The sequence below is a fragment of the Pleurodeles waltl genome, chromosome 10, assembly GCF_031143425.1.
Source record: "Pleurodeles waltl isolate 20211129_DDA chromosome 10, aPleWal1.hap1.20221129, whole genome shotgun sequence".
NCBI lineage: Eukaryota > Metazoa > Chordata > Amphibia > Caudata > Salamandridae > Pleurodeles > Pleurodeles waltl.
Window position 1 is genome coordinate 796,494,252 of NC_090449.1, and position 17,350 is coordinate 796,511,601.

At 43.5% G+C, this 17,350-nt stretch overlaps 1 protein-coding gene across 1 annotated transcript in view; it reads left to right on the plus strand.

The window, feature by feature from the left end:
* The window catches only part of CREB5 (cAMP responsive element binding protein 5), a 973,618-nt gene that overhangs the window by 289,787 nt on the left and 666,481 nt on the right, over positions 1-17,350 (plus strand). The window contains exon 4 of the mRNA XM_069211454.1: positions 13,229-13,350. Coding sequence (XP_069067555.1) covers positions 13,229-13,350 — 122 coding nt within the window. The remainder of the gene's footprint in view (positions 1-13,228; positions 13,351-17,350) is intronic.

Consider the following 17,350-nt stretch of genomic DNA (forward strand, 5'->3'; position numbering starts at 1 on the left):
TTGAAGTCGATAGTGCTACCTGGGGCTATCACTACGCTGTGATCAACAAAACCAACAGTTCAGGCTAGCCGTGGCATCGTTTGCCAGCTACGGTGTTGGGAAGACCTGCAAACAGTGCCTTTAGAATTGCAGGGAGTCGTGATCCTTGGAGTGAGATCGGAGAGCAGCGTCGCTGGCGTCGCAGTGGCAGTTCCGGAGTCTGTGAGGGAGTCATCGGGCCCTTGAAGTCACATGCCTTGCGGATTGAACTCCGGACTGATGAAGTCCGGAGCGCTGGCGTGGATGGCGTCGGGGCTATGATGTGAATCTGGACAATGCGACATGCAGTGCCCACAGGTCACGGTGCAGGCAGCGGCTCGGTGACGGCGTCCAGCGGCATCAGTGAGACCAGGGCTGCAGTATGAAGCAGGGCGGTGTGACGTGCGGTGTCGCCAGGTCACGGTGCAGGCAGCAGCGATGTCGTTGCTGAAGTGCTATCGTCGGTAGGCCCAAGCCAGCGGTGCGGGATGGGGCGGTGCTTCATGACCCTCACGAGTGGTGTCCACAGGTCACGGTGCGGCAGGATGCCTGGTGGAGTCGATGATGCTGGCGTCGGTGGACCGGGGCTGCGGTGCGGGACGGGATGGTGCTTTGTGTACCTCACGAGCTGTGTCCACAAGCCGCCGTGCAGGCAGCGGCGCCTGTGTCAGCAGGAGCGTCGTCAGGGAGGCTCAGGCTGCGATGTGAGCAGGCGATGCCGGAGACCAGGGTGTGAGCAGCAGCTCGGTGAAGTCGTCTGATGACGGCATCAGTGAGAGCAGGGTCGAAGTGTGAAACAGTGCAGTGCAGCTCTGTGAGGCGTCTGCAGGTCATGATGCAGGCCAGCGATGTCGTTGGCAGTGTTGCAGTGGTTTATCCTCTTGAACAGCACAAAACACACAGTTCCCAGTGCTGCAGGTCGAGGAAACTGAAGTCTTTGGTGTCCCAGAGACTTCCAACAGAAGTTCACCCTTTGCACTCTTTTCAGGCAGAAGCAACAACTGCAGGCCAGTCCAGCAAAGCAGCACAGCAAAGGGCCAGTACTCCTCCTCCAGCTCTTCAGCTCTTCTCCTTGGCAGAGGTTCCTCTTGATTCCCGAAAGATTCTAAAAGTCTGGGGTTTGCGGTCTTCTTCTTATACCCCTTTCTGCCTTTGAAGTTGGCAAATTTCAAAGCAAAGTCTCAAGTGTTTGTGAGGTCCTTCTTTGTCCAGTCCAGGCCCCAGACACACACGAGTGGGTTGAAGACTGCATTGTGTGAGGGCAGGCACAGTCATTTCAGGTGTGAATGACCACTCCTCCCGCCCCTCTAGCTCAGATGGCTCATCAGGATATGCAGACTACACCCCCACTCCCTTTGTGTCACTGTCTAGAGAGGTGCAAAACAGCCCAACTGTCACACTGACTCAGACAGACAATCCACAAACAGGCAGAGTCACCGAATGGTTCAAGCAAGAAAATGCCTACTTTCTAACAGTGGCATTTTCAAACAGGCAATTTAAAAACTCACTTCGCTAAAAGATGTATTTTTAAATTGTGAGTTCAGAGACCCTAAACTCCAGATTTTTATCTGCTCTCAAAGGGAATCTGCACTTTAAGGATATTTAAAGGCAGCCCCCACGTTAACCTATGAGAGAGATAGGCCTTGCACAGTGAAAACCGAATTTGGCAGTATTGCATTGTTAGGACATAAAGAACACACTAGTATATGTCCTACCTTAAACATACACTGCACCCAGCCCATGGGGGTACCTAGGGCCTATCTTAGGGGTGCCTGACATGCAGTAAAAGGGAAGGTTTAGGCCTGGCAAGTGGGTACACTTTCCAAGTCGAATTGGCAGTTTAAAACTGCACACACAGGCACTGCAGTGGAAGGTCTGAGCCATGTTTACAGGGCTACTAATGTGGGTGGCACAACCAGTGCTGCAGGCCCCCTAGTGGCATTTGAGGTACAGGCCCTGGGCACCTCTAGTGCACTTTACTAGGGACTTACCAGTAAATCAAATATGCCAATCATGGATAAACCAATCAACAATACAATTTACACAGAGAGCATATGCACTTTAGCACTGTTTTAGTAGCGGTAAAGTGCCCAGAGTCCTAAAGCCAACAAAAACTGGTTAGAAAAATTAGGAGGAAGGAGGCAGAAAGACTGGGGATGACCCTGCAAAAAGGGCCCGGAGCAACACATGGTTTCTCCTCTTTTTGAAGAAACTGAGCGACTAGCACTTCCTCAGAGCCCTCTCCTTTAAGCTCTCTACAACTTTTGGCTCAACAAATAAATGGTATTGATTAATGAGAGGGGACATGGATCCTTGGGTGTGCCTATAGATAAATATATTGAACAGAGAAAGGGTGCAGCAAGTTCCTCCTTCCCCTGCAGTCATCTTGGGCAGAGTTCTGAGAAAATAGCAGCACTATAGATGAGGCAATAAACCACATGTCCGCTTGTCATTAGAACAGCAGGACCATCCCTTGCTTGCCTGACTTATTCCTCACTTGGTCCAGATGTCATAGCTGTCTCTCACCTGTGACAGCAGAACTACTCCATGTTTGCCAGAGTTAGCACAGTCGGCCCTCACTTGCACCACAATAGAGCTATCACTTACATTTGGCAGAGTGGTCCCTTGCTCAGCTGGCTGATATTTTGCTCATTTGCAACAGCAGATCTATTCCTAAACTGCTTTAGCAGAGCAATGGCTCACCTGTTACAAGCCACAGAGATAATACTTGTTGAATACAGAGCACAGAGCTATGTTTTGTTCCACTTAGCTATCCCTAGATAAAGTGTACTTATCTGCGTGATTATCTGTTTACCGATCTATCTATTGAACTTCATACATACATTCATCTGTTCTTGGGAGCCAGATATCTCTACCATTACCGTGAGAGGCTGACAACTTTGAGCATATCAAGTCAATGTGGTCTACGAATAGTCCCTGGTTCAGTCAGTTCATGTGGCAGGTGAAAGGCCCACCCACACACGTGTGGATTTTTATCAGAAGTGTGGGAAAGTTGGACTGAATGAAGTTTGTGGATCTCTGCAGATTCTGAAACTTTCTCTCACAGAAATGTGAGCTGTGATTTTTGCCAAAGTTTCACATTTGCAGGGCACTGTGGGTAGTGTGATATATGCAACTTGAAGCACAATGAATGCACCTTGGGTCTTTGGTTTCAGGATAGCCCAGAGCTTGTAGAGTACCCTTGTAGCTGGCTTATATCAATAATGCAATTAAAAAAACATTTGCAGGTCCCATAACTAGAGGCTGGCTAAAGTTATATTTTGTCTTTAAAGCGCCTGTAGGTTTATCACCTAATTGTTTTAACTGTTTAAATATTATGGTTTGCATTAACCACATTGCAAAGAAATTTGCCACATAGTGAAAGGGATTTGTGAGAAATAAGACAGTAAGCTGACAGTACATCATGGACGTCACTTAGGGCTTGTAAGAGACAGCAGCTGCTTCCACTCCAGATCGCTCTTTGGTACCCCTGGCATTCCGTTTAAGGCGATTGTCTCAGAGGTTTAAGTGGCTTATTCAGGGACAGAAATTAAAGTGGCTCTTTAGGAGCCTTGGTTACTTTCTGTGGTTCCCACCCTTGGCCTAACCATTTAGAGCCAAATAGTAGTCTGATGATGGACTAAAGGTGAGGAAATGGAGGGAGCATTGAAGAGTATGTGTGCAACAAAGTTAAAGGTTTTGTCCAGAGGAGATGAGCAGTGTGGGAGGCAGACTTGAAGGTTGTTGTATTTTAGCTTGTGCATGACCAAGGTGTTGGTCAAGAGTTTGGCACCATGAAGGGAAAAAGGTAGATGAATTTTCCAGATTTCTCAATGTAGTGTAAAATAGCCAGGAAATATTTATATTATTTTAGTTGACTTTGTGCTGTAGTGGAACAAAGTCAGAGTGCGAGTTCCACAAATATATGGAATGATTCACTCACAACATGGATAAACTGTGAGAGAAGCGGGTTCTTCTCAAAGACGAAATGTTTGAATTAAAACTTCATCTTGCTGTGATGAGGGTTGTTGGAAATGTGTTAAGTGGACTCCCTTATGAGAGGAAAGTCAGGTAACAGTTGTTAGTATCTGGCTGGGGTGGGTGCAGTTGCCCCTGGGTGTGGCATTGCGACCAAGACACGTGGAATGCACATTGTATACTGCTGGATAGGTGTCATGTAAAGAAAGGAATATGTCTAGTAGCACAATGATCAGTTGGTTTTCGCCCAGTTAAGTATGTCAATACAGTCAAAATATTCCATATTTACTGCACTAACGTTCTTTGGATCCTCCCGGGGGGCCTCTGTTTAGGTTACTTTGCTGCAAAGATCTGCATAGAAAGTATTGCACTGTGTCCGTGTTGATGATGTTGTTAATACACTTAAAAGCAATTCAGAAACATAAAAATGCCGTTGTTAGTCCTAAAGATGGGGAGTTCTTGAGTTTATTGACCAGATCAACATATTTTTGAAAGAAAGTCTCAGCTGTACTTGAAATTCGGACCTGAGACCACCAGGTTCATGTTTATTTGATAACAGCGGTTGCTGCAAGTTTCTCTTTACATCAGTATAAACATGCAATGAGAAAAAATGTCAGTACATTCTGTGAGCATACACTGCAAACACTAGTCCAAGGCCTGATATAACGTTCACGGCACGAAAAACATTCCTGTGCAGATACGGTGTAATCTTACAGCCAGTGCTACTCTGGTTGCCAGATTACTGCATTTGCAATTACCATTTGTTAGAGATTAGTGGTTGCTGCAGTCTGGAGAGCCAAACCATACATTAAAAAGCCAGAGTAGCTAATAAAACAGCTGTGACTATGGACATTGGACCAATGTACAGCGCTGCATGGTTACACTGTTGGGCCTGACAACATAATAAAATGATTAAGTGCCTCGCATGCCCTGGCTGGAAGTGCCTTTGTTTTCAATGGCAGTCTGGCAAAGTTATCACGCTGAGAGAACCACGAGCTGGCAGAGCACGCCTGCCAATGATGCACACCCCTGCTGTAGCGGTGCCCTCCCAGCAGCATGACGTAAGGCCGATGCGCTCATGCATTTCAGCGTGAGTCACGAGACGGGAATGCTGGCTTGGCACAATAAACCGCTTGTAGATATTACGAGGCTGGTTCCCGTTTCGGTACAGAAAGGCGTTGCATTTTCCAGCACGAGTTTCTTAAAGGCTCCTGGACCCAATTTGCTGAGCCGCCCTCAGTAAGGGCATCGTATTTTCCAGCGTGTGAAAGCTAAAGTCTCCTCAGTTCTAAAATTGTGAAGTTAGAGATGTCTTCGTGACATGTCTTTTTCCGTTTATTCTGGATATCTTACATCAAAACTTTTCAATAACTTAGATCCATTATTGCGAACGCAGCATTTACATGTAACTGAAAGTGCAAGAAGGTCTACAAACCCCTCCACATAAATTCTTAGCGTTGGCGCCTTTAAAGCGCCATTGCCTTTTGTAGAAACTAATGTCGCGTTGCTAATACCTTAAGTGCAATGATATTGACCTCACAGACAATTTGACTTCAAATGACTTAACAGAAAAAATGATACTACATGCCCATACTCAAAGGCAGGCTAATTCAGTCTATCTACAAAATGCCTTTTTGACAACTCGGGGCTGCATCATGTTGCTAAGCAATTACTTATAAGAAAGGGAGCTGCAATATAATATACCCACCTCAAATATTTGTTTAATGTCAGATAACAAAAATGTTCAAGCTTCTCTTTAGTTTGTATTCGGATCGCACAGTAATTCTGATCTTCTCTCCTGCCTATCTTAAATATTAGGATCAAAGTTCCACCATTCTATTAGCAAACTACCATTCTTCATTGCTCAGTTTTAAGGAAGGGAGCTCGAATATAACATTATAATCTCGAATTTATGTTCAAATGATGTAAATGTATGGCATTTTAATCAATGGTTGTGTTATCTATAAATAATTTAGGGGCTTTCATGGTCATCTGTCACCCTCTTCTTCCTGAGAATCATATTTGTAATTTCATCATTCAACCACATATGTTTGGTGGAACTCTAGATTCTAATCTATTGTATTCTAGTCTATTCTATTCTCACAACAGACCTCCCAGGGCTAGAGACACATTAGTTGCAAAGTCCAATGCACATGAAGAGAAACTAGCTAAAAAGAAAGGTCTCCAAATGTTTCCTAAAACTCAATTCCACCTTATTGTTTCTCAGCTCAGGTGGAAGGGTGTTCCAGAGTTTGAGCACTAATAAGGCAAAGGAGCACCCCCCACTCCTTGCTTTCTTAATCCTGAGGGCTAAGAACAGCCCTTGATCAGTGTTTCACAGTGCTCTCCTGAGGCTGTATAGTTTCAAAAATTGCTGTATTAGCTGCGATATGCATTGTACGAAAGGCTAGACAAACGGGCTTATATTTAATTCTCTTATACTGGTAACCAGTGCAGCCATGTCAAGGCTGATCTGACCAAGTGTTTCTTTGGCATTTTGAATTACTCGGATCCTTTTTACAACAGATTTGGGGCTTTTTAAATATAAAGAGTTTCAATAGTCTAAACGTGATATCACAAGACCTTGCAATACAGTTCTCTGTGTGGAGGCAGGCAGCAACCATCTCAGCAATTTTCTAAGTGTCCATAGCAGTCCATAGCAACTTGAGGCCAGCTTCCTTACTTGGACCTCCATAGACAATGTATTATCTATCCAAAACCCTAGACTCTTTACGTCTGATTTAGAAGTGCGCCGATTGCCCAGATTCTCAGGCCAACCCATTTTCAACCAGCGAGAAGAATTGTTACCGACCACTAACACTTCTTTTTTTCTCCATTTAGTCTATTTGGCAGACATCCAGTCTGTTACTTGTTTTAAACAGGCATTAATTTGGTTAGAAATGCTTCCTGTGTGGGTGGTGGGGGAGATGATGATCTGCGTATCATCTGCATAAGATACCATTGAGAGGCCATGGGCCCGTATAATATCAGCAAGAGGAAGAATGTACAAATTAAATGAAGTAGGGCTTAATGATAAACCTTGTGGCACCCCACACTTTAGAGAATGGGTGACTGAAAACATAGGGCCAGATGTAGGTAAGTAAAACTTTGCGACTTGCGAATTGCGAGTCTGACCGACTCGCAATTTGCAACTCGCAAAACCATATGCAGAAAGGTGTCTCAGACACCTTCTGCGACTCGCTATGGGGTCGCAAAGACCCACCTCATGAATATTAATGAGGTGGGTCGCAGTTTGCGACCCCATAGCGAGTCCATGCACTCACAGGGATGGTGGCCTGCTGGAGACAGCAGACCTCCATGTCTGTGACTGCTTTTTTAATAAAGCAGTTTTTTTTTCTTTTTGCAGCCCATTTTCCTTAAAGGAAAACGAGTTGCAAAAAGAAAAACTTCCAAAACCATTTGGTTTCGTTTTTATCAGAGCAGGCAGTGGTCCATAGGACCATTGCCTGCTCTGAAAAAACATTTTTTTCGGCATTCACAAAGGGGAAGGGGTCCCACGGGGACCCCTTCCCTTTTGCGAATGAGTTACCACCCACCTCAAGTGGGTGGTAACTGCGAGTTGGTTAGCGACCGCATTCGCGGTCACAAAGCAACTCAGCATGGTGATGCGGTCGCAAATAGGAAGGGAACACCCCTTCCTATTTGCGAGTCGCATCCTCAAGTTGCGAGTCGGTACCGACTCGCAATTTGAGGTTGTGCATCGCGTTCGGCTTTTTGCATGCCGCAAACTGCGTTTTTCGCAGTTTGCGACATGCAAAAGGCTTCCTACATCTGGCCCATAGACTCTTCCCAGAATTCCAAACTTCTATTATTGAGAAAGAAATTGAGCCGTTTCAATGCAATCCCAGAAATTCCTACCTCCTCCAGCCTCTGAATTAAAACATGATCGGAAACAGTGTTGAAGGCTGCGTTCAAGTCTAGTATAAACAATGCTGCTGAATTGCCTCGGTCAAAAATTTCTCTTAATTCTTCTGTAACCTCTAGCAAAGCAGTTTTCACACTGCTTCCAGGTCTAAAACCTGTTTGTGTTGGATGAAGAATTACATGTATCTCCAGGAATGAAGAAAGACCTTTATTTGCAAACTTCTCAAGGGCTTTGCTGGGAGTGAGATTGTCCTATAGTTCTCAACGTGTTTTGGATCTGCAGAGGGTTTTTTTAGGAGGGGTCTCAAATTGTGTATTTTTAGGCTCCCACTCTCCAGTAAGCAGTTAAAAATATCTGTCAAAATTGACAAGGTTGCGTTTCCCCCTTTCCTAACTATGTCAGGGGGTGCTGGATCTAATGTTGATCCTGATTTAATAGACTTTAAAATCTCTTCAGTAACATCATTATTAATTTCTGGACATGCCACCAATTTCTCCTTAGCCATGTTGTCTACAGGAGGTGCATGGAGGACCTCATTAAAGTCAGTATCCCTTGGCAATGCATCAAGGATGTTATTAACTTTTCCTAAGAAATAGTAAGCAAACATATTGCAACAGGGTCAGGTGGGAGGGGGACTGGACTGACTTCAGGTTCATAAAAAAGTTCACCATCTTTAGAAGAGTTTGGTGAGCTGTCAGTCTTTGAGCTCAAATAGGTACCTCTAGATTCTTGTATTGCATAGTGATATTTTTTCACTGTTTTCTTATAATTTAACTTGCTGGATTCATCATATGTTTTCCTCCATATCCTTTCCAAATTTTGTATTCTTTCTTTAACTCCGCTAGCTCTGAGACCTGAACGTGTGTTTGGACACATACATTATTTCCTTAAAGTTATTCCCTAATGTTCATTATCCTAATTCCATGTATTATCTATTGGGCGATTTAAGTTATAACAGAACCCAGTGAGCTTTTTACCTTACCGCACGGGTACGGGGGGCAAGAGACCATGAAATGCATTTAAGTACTTATCCGTTTTTATTTGAAAGACCCGTGTAGTACATGATTTTTCTGATATTTTTCTCCATTTGTGATCTCAAGTGATTAAACTGCAAACCCCTTATAATGTGCTTCAAACTAATTTTCCAAGCAATTAAACAATATTTTCCACCCCAGTTCTCAAGGACCTACATACTGTAGTGCGCAAATGTAACCTAAAAGGAAAGAGGTGTTCATTCATTTCGTGGGTGCATTGAGAATGGGCCCGCGAGACAGGTTCTGGAGAACTGTGCACAAACTATTGACAGAGTTATGAGGCTGTACCATTCATTAGGAGAGTGAGCCCTGTACAAATTGGAATAACCCATACAGTAGAACAATATGACACAACTTAACATAAATTAACTTAGGAATGGAAGCTATTTCTTTATGTGAAACTAAAGGAACTGGCTTGTTTGCATTTGAGCAGTTTCATTGTGACATAGGTCACATTGGAACATGCGGGTACAGTGCACATGGACAGAATACTGGCTGTTTTCTTTTGACCTGTCCTCGGATGCCCCTGAGCTTCAATGTTGCTTCTCTGGTAGACTGAATTGTAAATAAATTTGGGCTATTGTAGAGATCGGGTATCCTATTATATTACAACAGTTTCCTGTTTGTCGATTATTAGCGAGGCGTCAGTTTACAAACAGAGTGACTAACACACACTGAGAAACAAGATAGCTGTCTTTGCTTCAGCGCTTCAACAGGATCTCCAGTGTTTGTCGAGTCTAGGCACCTTTCCATCTAACTGGCCTGCTCACATAAGGCAGAATTCCTACAGTTTGTTTTGGTTCTATTAACCCTACATGGCCCCAAAAACACAATTTAAATAAGAATTCACATATTGTCGAGTGGTTATTGCATTGTAATTTCACTTCGGATGGTTTGCTGTTGAGTTTGTATAGGACATCTGACTGCAGTAAAATGATTAATCATGTTGCTTTTCTGTTAATAGTTCACTAAACGATAAGGGGTCTTTTAAAATGAGCAATCATGAAAAGAGAAGAAAGGTGTGACATTTTTTAGATTTCTTCTTTCCCGTTATGATTAACGTTGTTGACATAAAGGCTCAGTCAAGTTTGATGATATGTGTCTCATTTGGTGACTTGTGTAGAGCTGTGAATATTTGTGTTTTGAAGGGTTAATTAGGTGGAGGCTAAGCCAGAAGTTGACTGACACTTGAGTGTTATTTAAGTGCAGTTGTTAAGAACTGGACTGTGTGTGTTTGACTTGTGTAAAACTGCGGAGTATATTTATTTTGGGGCTTTTTAAGTAATAAGCTACATGGCAGTCATTTCTGAGCACGGAGAATAACATATATCGTCCAGCGGTTAACATAATATTTATACACTATATACCTAATGACCATGCATGCTAGTAAAAGTTGATTGAGCCTTGGAGGAATTAAAAATATAAATTCTGATGATAGACCCAGTTTGGAACAGGAGAAAGGTAAGGCAAGCACATTTGTGCATACTAGCCATTTGTCAGAAGAGGTGAGTTCTCAGCAGTATTCTGAATCGAATAAAGTCAGTTTCCATTCTAAGGCGCATTTGATGAGGGTGCTACAGATATGAAGTTTGTACATGAGGAGTCCTTCGTCCACGTGTTTTGTGGTGGAATGGATAATGGACATAAATTTGTTGTCTGCGGACGTTAGTCTCACACGTCTTTGGTAAGGGTTAAGCAAGTTTGTCAACTAGACCTGTGATCTGCCACACAACATTGTGGACAATACCATTCTTTCCTTTACTGGGACCCAGTGGGGGCTGGTCGTAAACATTGAGACCAAACAGAAGACAAACGCCATGACTCTAGAATCGTTGAAATTTGGTGATTGATTTGTTGTTCTGGCCAATATAGAGGTAATTGCAATACTCATGGTGGGAGCGCAAAACGTTAAGGATTAATACAATTTTGTTGGTCAGGTGGAGGAATGGCAGAACACCTCTGAGCAAATGTAAGTGATGAGAAGCTGATTTGCAGACAGAGTTTATTTCGGGAGCGAATAAAAGCTCATTGTTGCTCAATACACCTAGGTTTTGACAAATAAAGCAATGTGTGAAAGACATTTGCAATAATATAGATCACCAGCTCGCACAGAGGTCATTTAGGGACAGTAGGTATCCTTACCAGTGGTGTGCATCTTGTTATCTTGATAATGGGCCCTAACAATGTTGTGGTAGATACCAAACCCTTTTATTGTGTTAACATACTGCTTAATTATCAGTGTTACACTGCTACTGACCTAGAGCCTGATTTACAGTTCAACAGACAGCTTACTCTATCATAGATGTGACTGACATCCCATCTGCCATTTTAAAAGTGCCATTTTATATAATGCTTGCAAATGGCATACAGGATATCTATCACGTTTGTGACGGAGCAGTCCTTCCACCAAGCTCCAAATAAGGCCCCTCTTAAGCAAATTCTCGAATTGCTTGATTACACTTTTCCACCTGAACAATCATAATACATTTGTGAAATCGGTATTAAGTGTACCCATAACTCTATGCAAGTTGTGATGAGATAAAGGATGCTAGTAATAAAATGCATATTTTAAATGATATTTAATTGAAAGGAGTTATGCTGACAGCTTCAAACACAGTTGAGGAATAATGATTGTGGTGTGGCTGTAGGCCTCAACAACCTAAGCCTCAATCGCCATTCTTGACCCACCTAAGCCTTTATTGTGAGGAACCCAGAAATCCCGATTAGGGTGGAAACTTTTGTTTTCATATAAATCAGCATACCAAGATGTGCGTTAATACTGCACCCTCAGAGTATGTCACTGAAACACTTCATCAAGTAAAACCTGACATAATGGCCCTTATTCTGACCTTGGCGGTCGGCGGAGAGGCGGCGGTCGGACCGCGAACAGACCGGCGGTCAAAAAAATGGCATTCTGACCGCGGCGGTCACCGCCGCGATCGACCGCCACTTCCCCACTCCGATAGCCACGGCGGTCATGACCGACGGGCTGGAGTCTGCGCACTCCGGTCCGGCGGTCGACCCAAGACCGCCAACGGTATCATGACCCTGCTTACCGCCGCGGTTTCTGGCGGTCGGGAACCGCCATGCGAACCATGGCGGTAGGCACTATCGGGGCCAGGGAATTCCTTCCCTGGCACTGATAGGGGTCTCCCCCACCCCCCACTGCCCCCCGAGTCCTCCCCCCACACCCTCCACCCCCCTGCCACCCCCCAGAGGTGGTACGAACCCCCTCCCCACCCCCACCCCGACATGCACATACACGCACCCCGACATGCACACACCCCCAACATGCACATATACACACCCCCTACACACACACATACACAACGGGGACACATACCCGCACACATACATGCCGACATGCGCACCCGCCGAACTACACACATTGCCCATAGGCACAGCAGCACTCCCCGCCCGCATGCACGCACTCACACACCCCCTCTACACACTCACACGCACACCCCCATGCACGCACACATCACACAACACCCCCCCACCCCCTCCCCTCACGGACGATCAACTTACCTTGTGCGTTGGTCCTCCGGGAGGCGACAGGAGCCATGGGGAGGTGACCGCCAACAGAAGACCGCCAACAGAAGACCGCCACACAGAAATGTGGGTCGTAATTCTGTGGGCGGTGTTCTGCTGGCGTGGCGGTGGAGGTTGACCAGTCTCCACTTTCCCGCCGACCGCCAGTGTGGCTGCTGGCGGTTTTCCGGCGGAACGCTCCCAGCGGTCGGAATGCGCACAGCGGCTTACCGCCGCGGTCGGCGGTCTTCACCGCGGCGGTAACTCGGCGGTCTTGCGAAAAGACCGCCAAGGTCAGAATGACCCCCAATATGTCTAAGGAAAACAGCCTTGAGTGATGGAATTAAATGCAAAAATCATTGGGGAAATACTGCTTTCTCTGGTAATTCCTGATTCCGCAGAGGAAAATTTTGAGTAGTGGAATAAGTATGCATCCGGGAATTACTGAACCACAAGAGATTGATGATGAAAGGTGCAAAATTACCGATGGAGTTAGCCCTTGTTAGATATAATCAGGGCCTTGGGCCAGATGTAGCAAAGGTTTTTTCCCATTCTGTGTCAATGGGAAAATGTGTTCGTACATATGGCCCTTAGTACTTTGTTAAACTCTGATGGAGAATGTTGCTCACATTCAAAGCCCTGTTTTGCGCTGCATGAGAGGAGCAGTAGTCAGACACATTTGTATTTGTGCATTCTGTGGGTTTAGTTGCTCGTTGCCTGGGCATGGTTAGCATCAGACGATTTGAATCAGAACCGTCAGTGAGATGTCCTCTCTCCCTAGATCAAACTCCGACACCAACTCGGTTCCTGAAGAACTGCGAAGAAGTGGGCCTCTTCAGCGACATTGAGTGCTCCTTAGAGCACGACTTCAGAAATGCACATGAAGACGAGAACAGTAAGAGGGTAGGTGTACGTTCTTCCAAATCATTCTCAGGTACATGTTGCTTTTGAAACTCGTGTTATATTTCCGTTGAAAATTGGTTGGCACTGCAGTTTGTGACAATGTTGGGCAAACATTTCAGCCAAGTAGAAGTGGTCAATTCAAGAAAAGGCTCCGGTCTGGCTCGGGTCCTAGGACCCAGCCCAGCCCGGCTCTTGTCTAATAGGGAAGGCGAGACAAAATGGCGCCAGACCAAGCATCACAGGCAGTGACTTTTTTCCTATGCAGTTTTAAAAGAAACAAATATTAGACACATGACAGCCGAGTTCATGAGATCTAAAATGATGAGCTGGGGATGAAAATAATTGGATAGAAACCGGTCAGCATCTTGAGTGGAATTGTAAGATGTTCAAAACAGAAGCTAAAGGAATGTTTGGATGGACCATTATTCTGCAAACCAAAGAGTGTGCACTCGATGGTGTCCATGTGTACTCTCTGAGCAGAACCAATTATGTTTGACTCTCTGCAATAAATTCTCTTTTACTCAAGCAAGAATTATCACTGTACCTCTAACCAGATGAATGAGCGATTGATGAAATCGTCTAACAGAGCTTTACTTTCAGGTTGTATTTTTTTAACTAATTTATGACTTCGGGCCTGATTTATAGTTTGTCGAATAGGTTACTCTGTCCCAAATGTGACAGATATCCCACCCACTGTATTACAAGTGCCATAGATTATAGTGCACTTTTAATAAGGTGGGCGTGATATCCATGCCATTTGTGACAGGGTAACCCGTCCGACAGAGTATAAATGAGGCCAGGACTTTTCAGACATCAGAAACAGTGAACTGAAAATTTTACACTCGTGCCATTTTCTCTGGTATTTACACGGTATATATCGCAAGTATATGAGTGGTGCGCAGTGTCAATGTTGGAAAGGCCCATCAGTTTTTTTCCTATTTGACCAATAGTATCCATATCATACTGGAATAATAAACGCAATTTTGTTTGATCTTAAAATATACTATTTGAAGAGTAGTAAGGGCTGTGTGTTGGCTTGCTCGTACCCCCAAAAACCTTCATGGTACCCAAAGAAATCTGCTGCTCTTTCAGTGTTGTTGATTCCTTGAGTCTCCTTTTAATCTTTTTTCTACCACTTCAGAAAGAATGTAGAGGGCCTGATTCTACATAGGAAAAGTATGTATATCCAGAGGATATGTATAAACTATGTTTGCAACTAGGAAGTGTATTTCCGCTTGTAAATGTTGTCTGAAAATTTAGTTAAAGTAAATGGATTGTAAAAATTGCCTAGTTAGATTTCTGAAGCTTCAGCGTCACCCATCTTGCTTGAAACAAAAGTCCAGTAATTCGAGAAATGTCATTTTACGTTCATTGTAATAACCACATCAAGACTCAGATGTCACCCAAATGTTGGTATTTCTAGAGCGTAGCAGAAGTAGTTTTGCATTTGTTTCCCAACAGACTTTGAAAACTAGCAACAATTCAGTGTTCTGTTTAATAGAAGTTGTTTTCATGAGTCTGCCAACTCATTTCTGAACAATATAGCAATAAAACATAATTGGAAAAGGCCCATTAAATATATTTCCACATGTGTTTTCCTTGTGTTAGCCCCATAGAAGTGACAGAAGAAAGCAAAGCGCCAGGTGAAATTCAATGAAACATTGATCTTAAACATAAAAGAAAAAAATGTGCAGAATGCATGACTTGGCAGTCATTCCCAAAGAACAAAAGATATTATAATTTATTTCCAGACGCAAGCAAAGTAGGTCTACTGAAGCAAATATTTGCATCATTAGCCATGTCATAAGTTTATTTTGATTTTAGGAGGGAGCAGTGAGCGGTCAGGGATGTAAAATTCTGTAGCTGTGTCTGTACTTGTTATATAGCTCTAAAAAGTGTTTTTTGAAATTGTAAGTAGCAAGCCTGTTGGGCTAGTCCCACAGTTCAGTACAGCACACCAGTTTTCCTTAATGTATTGTAGGCTGTATTTAGGTAAGGTGGCTTGGGCAGCAATATTACACTACACGTGAATGCGTTCTGTGTTTCACTATTTACACAATAGTGGAATCGAAAGCTATGTAGAACATAAAGGTCCAAACCAATTTTCGACCAAAGGCAGATTGTTAATAAAACTGCAGCAGTAAAATGACCAAAGTTAGATCATCGAACAAAGAGTATGTTAATTATTGAGATCTATTTAAATACCAATAAAAGGTGTGGCTTACCAAGTGTTCTTTTAACAGACAATATGCTAAGTGGATAGGAAGCCTTCTCAGGCCATTGCAAAACCTGCATAGTTACTGGTGATTAGTCCTTTAGTTGGACGGCTAAGAAAAATTCTTACAAGGTGAACATGCTTGAAGCTGATGCAAACTGTTGAGCCGAATCAAGCATGCAAGGCTTTGAGCCAACTTATTTTTATTTTAAGTATTGAAGTGCATAAGAAATGGAGTCAATAAGGATGAGTAAGATCTCTGTCCGTAGGCATTAAGCTGGCTAGAAGTCAGGCAAAGACAATTTGAGTCCAAATCAAGTGTTTGGGCAGTCTGAGGGGTGAAGATGGTTCAAGCTCAACAATCTCAAGTGCTGTACTTCATCTCATATAAAGTGAAGTGCTGGGACTAATTTGGCAGCTAGAACATGAGGCTTGCAAGCACTGACGTGCATTGAGATGGGTTGGAGCTTGTTCCATGTGCCAGTGAGGCAACATCAACATTTTGGCAGTGGTTCAACATATAGAAAAGATGCAAAAGTAACTTTTGGTTCTTGCAGATCCTGAGGTCAGTCACTGAATACGTAATAAACAGTGCTAAGGCTCTCCCGAATAGCCACACGTCAGTAGGAGACGAAACCCAAGAGGCTAGGAAGGTCCTCAAAGTCATTCTAACAGCCATGCGGGATTCTTAAGTATTCTTACAGGATCAAGCTGATCACAGTACTTCCCCCACTCTGCTCATGAGATATGAGATATATTGATAAAACCCTAAGAGACAGTTCTTGAGGTTGTATGTGTTCACGCCACTTCCTAGTTTCATAGATGCTCTAAGAACCAGTGGCCCTCAAGCATTTGAAGTGGTTCATGTATAGCATTGATGGAAGTTATTATCTAGTATCACCAAAATTATTCTCAAACATCACTCACTTTCTTTTTAGTGCAAAATAATCACATTTGGAGAGTCCTATGGCTGAAAATCTCTCAGAGGTTTTATATAGGAAAAATCCAATGGTCAGGGAAAGGTTCCTTAGACCTTACTCCAGGTAAGGTTTCAAGTCTTCCCCTTAATAGCTTACCCCAACCACTTTATAGAATAAAATAAGATGTTTACTCTTCCCTGCCACCGCAGCAAGGCTCCCTGGAGTGCATGCAGAAACCTGGTATTTTGGTTGGGAATTCAGTGTGAATGGAGTAGGCTGGAAATACAGTACTATAAAGAAACCTTTTCCCATTGTCCCTAGTAGGTTGTTAGCTTCAACTGTCCTTACTAGGAGAAAGCAAATGGTACATTTTTACCATGTGAACTCTTTAATTAACTTTCCTCTCCCAGAAAGAGATATAACTTTAATCCACACAGAGTTAGCCAATAACTTAGATTGCTTTGCGCAGACCAAATAAATGGTAGGTAATATTTAATATCCTTCATTTCATTTGGACTCCCATTGTACAAAATCATAGCTATACATGGGCTAATTATCATCAGCTAATTCTATCATGCATATAATAATTTTCAGTAACAATTGTGTATTTAATTTTTTGCAGAAATGGCTGCAATTTTAGATGCTTGGATTGTCACCCAGAAGTCTGATAATATGTCAACCCACGAGGAGATAACTAGTTACCAGGCTTGCTGCCTCTTTATTGTTAGGTTCAGTTAAGCACAGAGTATTTGATATCTTTGAGGGTTAACTGCTTGATCTGTTAACATGTGACAAGCTAGACCCATGCCACACGAGTTGGAGGGATAGGCAGGACGGCTGCCAATATAAAACAGAATGCACATTT